This window comes from Sardina pilchardus, chromosome 4, assembly GCF_963854185.1.
Source record: "Sardina pilchardus chromosome 4, fSarPil1.1, whole genome shotgun sequence".
In the NCBI taxonomy this organism is placed as follows: domain Eukaryota; kingdom Metazoa; phylum Chordata; class Actinopteri; order Clupeiformes; family Clupeidae; genus Sardina; species Sardina pilchardus.
In genome coordinates this window covers 35,208,423-35,213,422 of record NC_084997.1, presented here as the reverse complement: position 1 = coordinate 35,213,422, position 5,000 = coordinate 35,208,423, and the positions used below count along the sequence as shown (strand labels likewise).

The window sequence follows — 5,000 nt, the reverse complement described above, 5'->3', positions numbered from 1 at the left end:
GGAGGAAGAGTGAGGAAGATGGGGAGTGAGGAAGATGAGGAGGAAGAGAAGAGGCGTGATTGGCTGTGGGAGGCGTGAGGCATTGGGGTGATGTGAGAAACTGTGCGTGGGACTGACAGTGCTACACCCTGAGCCGTCTACATTCACCTCCAACTCCTCCAGACGCCCAGGCAACGGCATGGGATGTCACATGACCAGTGGGCGTGGTTACTCGGGCGAGGGGTGGAGTTACATGTGTGTAGAAGAGGTGGGAGGAGTTAGGAGGTGTGGAATGTGGGAGGAGTTACAGGCGTGATGTCAGGGTGGGATGGAGTGAGGAGGTGCGGTCAGGACAGGTGACGGACAGTGGTCGTGACCAATGAGCACACATTGCGTCATCATTACCCCTTTGGTTAGCGGGCGTCTCAGTGACCAGGGAGGGACTAGGGGCAGGATGTCCTTGCTGTGATGGAGCCGCAGCTGCATGACAGACAGATGCTGTTTATACCAGGAATGGGCTGTGGAGGTCAAGTCCACTCCTAAAGCATCCTTCCTGTCCTCAACGGGGAGCTCATTAAATTAGTTTAGCATTTACATTTAGTGATATTAAGCATATGGCACATCTAGCATAGGTACTGGAAATAGCACAAACACGTGAGGAACAGTACAACAAAGAATAACGTTCCTCACCCTGCCATAAACCTCTGACACATCATTGTTTACGTGGACAAAATGTATATTCTAAATCATGTGACCCTCAGGATGAGCATGCTATGCAGATGTCAGGGCTGAAGAGCCTGTGTGGATTCGTATGGAATAGTGTTTGTAATTCGTGCCGTGAGCTAAACTAACCTCTGGAATGGGTCTTTCTAATCTTGGCTAATGGTTCTGCCACACACAGCTAACTGTTTTTAGAGAGCTCTTCACAGAGTAGATGTAGTAGATGTTGCTTTCCTCTCTTCCTCGCCACTTTCTAGTTCAGGATGTTGCTTTCCTCTCTTCCTAGTCACTTCCTAGTGTTCGGGATGTTGCTTTCCTCTCTTCCTAGTCACTTCCTAGTGTTCGGGATGTTGCTTTCCTCTCTTCCTAGTCACTTCCTAGTGTTCGGGATGTTGCTTTCCTATTTTCCTAGTCACTTCCTAGTGTTCGGGATGTTGCTTTCCTCTTTTCCTAGTCACTTCCTAGTGTTCAGAATGTTGCTTTCCTTTTTTCCTAGCCATTTCCTAGTGTTCAGGATGTTGCTTTCCTCTCTTCCTAGTCACTTCCTAGTGTTCAGGATGTTGCTTTCCTCTCTTCCTAGTCACTTCCTAGTGTTCAGGATGTTGCTTTCCTCTTTTCCTAGTCACTTCCTAGTGTTCAGGATGTTGCTTTCCTCTCTTCCTAGTCACTTCCTAGTGTTCAGAATGTTGCTTTCCTCTTTTCCTAGTTACTTCCTAGTGCTCAGGATGTTGCTTTCCTCTCTTCCTAGTCATTTTCCTAGTGTTCAGGATGGGTTGTACAGGAAAGTTAGCCGTTCTCTTGCTAGCTGCTTGCTAGTGCTCGGGGAGCTCAGGACACGGCTTTCCTCTCTGTTTGTGCGCTCGTGTCTGCTCTCGTGCTCTCACATCTCTGTGTCATCAGAGCCAAGGGACTGACTGAGATCTCCACACCACTAGATTGCTGTATTTGTTTGACAACCACAGCTGTCACAGCAAGGCAGTCAAGTGCAAACAGCTGTCATCAGCAGCACCAGGGCGAGATCAGCACATTACAGCACATTATCTCCAGGCCCAGCGTGGGTGCTGTGGTGTCATGGTGCTGTGTGGACTGCCATGGGTCTTAAGATGTCTCTGCACAACACTGGAGCGCTGAGCACACAGTGAGATATCGCTACTCTGAAGACCTCTCAAGGTTCAGAACACACAGTGAGATATCGCTACTCTGAAGACCTCTCAAGGTTCAGATAACCCTGGATCAGAACTGACCCTAATAATAACCGCTGATCCGGTTCAGATAACCCTGGATCAGCTCTGGCTGACCTAGAGTGAGGTTTATGCTCTAAACTGTCCAACATTTCCCTCAGGATGAATGAAGTCTATTTTATATCTGTCTCTAGGCTATGGTGCTAAGGTCTCTGGTCTCTCAGGCGGAGGGGTGGCTTAGTTACCCAGGGGGCTATGCGGTCGTTTCGCTGGGGCACGATGAGGACCGGTCACTCTGGAGGAGCTGGGGGTGACCGGGGCACCACCCTGGATGTGTGTGTGGGGTGTTGCGTTGGGACTGGCCTGAGCTGGACGCTGGGTGGTCAGGGTGGTCGAGCTTTGAGTGGTCCTGAGAGTGTGTAAGGGGAGTGGGGGGGTGTTGTCGTGCTGCTGGGATATTTGTTTGGCCGTTGTTGTTGTTATTGTTGTTGTTGTTGTTTTGGTGGTGTGTTTAGGATCCTCTTGGGTTTGCGCAGGACTAGGCGTGCTCAGCATCTGTGGTGTGTGTGTGTGTACCGGGGTGTCCGCACCTGTCTTGCGAGTGTGTGTAGCGGTCGGTCTTAGCCTAGCGGTGGGAGTGTGTGTAGCGGTCGGTCTTAGCCTTGCGGTGGGAGGCGAGTACTGGGTGATGCTGAAGGGGCTGCTGGGAGTTTTCAGACTGTGGCCATCTTGTGGTCTCCCCGTGGTGAACGGCCAATCAGTGGTGCTGGATAGCCTCTGGGCTGTTTTGATTGGCCCCTTATTGTTTTGCTGTTTTTGTTTGCGATACAAGGGCTTTTGACCTGTTTTGATTGGCTGTTTGCTACCTCGGGATGTTTGCTGGCCGTGCTTGATTGGCTCTTGGCGGGTTCCATCTGGAGTCTGGACAACCTTGGAGGGCTGTTTGACTTTCTCCGCCTGCTGCCTGGGCTTGTTTGGCTTCCCCCCTGGCTGCTTGCCGTTCGTAGAGGGTTTTGTGGTTTTGGTGGGCGGCTTTTTCAATGGCTTTTGGCCTATTTTGATTGGCCTCTTGTCAGCGACTGGCAGCTGTTCAGCAGGATGTGGTTGGCTCGGTGTGCTAGGAAATAAACCTTGACGAACTGTGATTGGCTCACTAGCAGAGCTGGCTGGGCCCTTGTTTTCCGAGGTACGGCCCGTGTTAGGGAGCATCGCAGGGCTTTCGGTGACGTGTTGATCTGTGCGAGCGGACGAACCGCGGAGGACCTTACTGACGCGTGACCGGCTATCGGGGCGCACATCTGCAGGGGTTGCCATGCCAACCAGCGATGTTTGTGTGATGTTGTGTGTGAACCGAGTGTCCGTGGGTTGGCGTCTCGTTGTGTGTATCTGTGTGTGTGTGTCTGGTGTTGCCTCACTGTTGGCCTGCGCGGCCTCGCGTTCTGCTCCAGTGCGGGGCAACTCAGGGGCGGGAGGGTGGGGAGGGGGGGCACTAGAGGCTGAGAGGGGTTCTGGCGACGGGGTGCGTTCGGTCATCTCTGGCACGGAGGCGTCTGCAGTGGGAGACATGGCCGCTGAAGGCTGGAGTTCACCCCGCTGATGGACTACAGTGTTATCGAGCGGAGACTGGGTTTCTCCAGAACTGACCCGTGTAGTGGACTTCTGTCCCTGCTCTATGGTTCTGAGAGGAGACTGGGTTTCTCCAGAACTGACCGGTATGCTAGGCCTCTCTCTCTGCCTCTGGGTCACAGGTTTCACAGGTGTGTCAGTCTCAGGTGACCCCTGGCTGGGCTGTCCTTGCCCAGTGATTGTGGCTAAGTCACGGGCATCACTAGTCTCGGCCATTTTGGGTGACGGTGGGGCACGCTGTTTTGGGGCGCTAGTTTTAGGCTGGTATTTGGCATCTAGATGTGGTCGTCGGTTTCTGTGTTTATGGCTCTTTCTAGTGGGTGTGGCGGTGGTGGTGGTGGGGCGTTGGTGTTGGATGTCTTGGCCAGGGGCCGGTGCTTTGGGTGGAGTGGACACGTGCTGGCCTGAAGTTTTAGCTTTAGAGTGCTGTAGCTTGTCTTTTCTCTGCACGCTAGTTTTAGGAACGTGTTGAGTCGCTCTATGCTGATTGGTGTTGGTTGTGGGTGTGGTCATGTTTCTGTGGGTGTGGCTCTGTGGAGGGGGGATTGTGATTGGTGTAAATGCTGTGGGAAGGGCCCAAGTGGGAGTGGCATCTGGAGAGGAGCAAGAAACATGGTTAACATTCACAGTAGTCACAGATAGACAGACAGACAGACAGACAGACAGACAGACAGACAGACAGACAGATAGACAGATAGATAGATAGATAGATAGATAGATAGACAGATGTGTGCATGTGTATCAACACCTGTTAAAAGTTATTTCAACAAAAGGCAGTCTACAGTAAAACACAATTACTGTTTGACGGCTACCTGCAATAGCAAACATTAGTATATTCCATAACTGGAGAGAGAAAGAACAGATCATATTAGAACATAAAAGAAGGTAAGAGAAGAGCAGGAGTAAAAGGTCAAGGGTCACGGATACTCTGAGGGAGTGAAAGTCATTGAAGGTCATTGAAGGTGATTACCCATTATTCTCCTGTTTCCTGCTGGAAGGCTGAGATTCCTGGGAAGAGGGACTACACACACACACACACACACACGCAAACACACACAAACACACACACAAACACACGCACGCACGCACACACACACACACACACACACACACACACACACACACACACACACACACACACACACACACAGAACTAATGCCACCTGGATCCTTATATATGCAGTAGATAGTAGCATGTGCTGTATTGCTGTGTGGGGGGACTCACCTGGCCTGGCCACAAACGGCTCCTTAGGGCCCGGCAGTATGGGCATCTGGGGGCGGAGGAGGCATGGTCACCATACACACACAAACTGTGAGTGTGTGTGTGTGTGTGTGTGTGTGTGTGTGTGTCTGTCTGTGTGTGTGTGTGTGTGTGTCTGTGTGTCTCTGTGTGTGTGTGTGTGTGTGTGTGTGTGTGTGTGTGTGTGTGTCTGTGTAGTTTACATGTGTGTGTGGCTGTGCTTGTGTGTCTGTGTGTGTGTGTGTGTGTGTGTG

General features: G+C 51.6%; 1 protein-coding gene across 5 annotated transcripts in view; it reads right to left on the bottom strand.

Annotated features, from left to right (window-relative positions):
• The window catches only part of LOC134079119 (target of Nesh-SH3), a 42,572-nt gene that overhangs the window by 27,699 nt on the left and 9,873 nt on the right, over positions 1 to 5,000 (bottom strand). For 2 of the 5 annotated variants that reach the window (XM_062535295.1, XM_062535297.1), the window contains exons 1-2: positions 2,126 to 3,278; positions 385 to 459 (exon numbers count right to left, since the gene is read on the bottom strand). In XM_062535295.1, the coding sequence (XP_062391279.1) occupies positions 385 to 459; positions 2,126 to 3,194 (1,144 nt within the window). In that variant the 5' untranslated portion in view covers positions 3,195 to 3,278. Of the gene's footprint in view, positions 1 to 384; positions 460 to 2,125; positions 3,279 to 4,476; positions 4,528 to 4,731; positions 4,778 to 5,000 lie in introns of those variants that run through there. The other 3 variants (XM_062535298.1, XM_062535299.1, XM_062535296.1) reach the window with 2 other exon arrangements.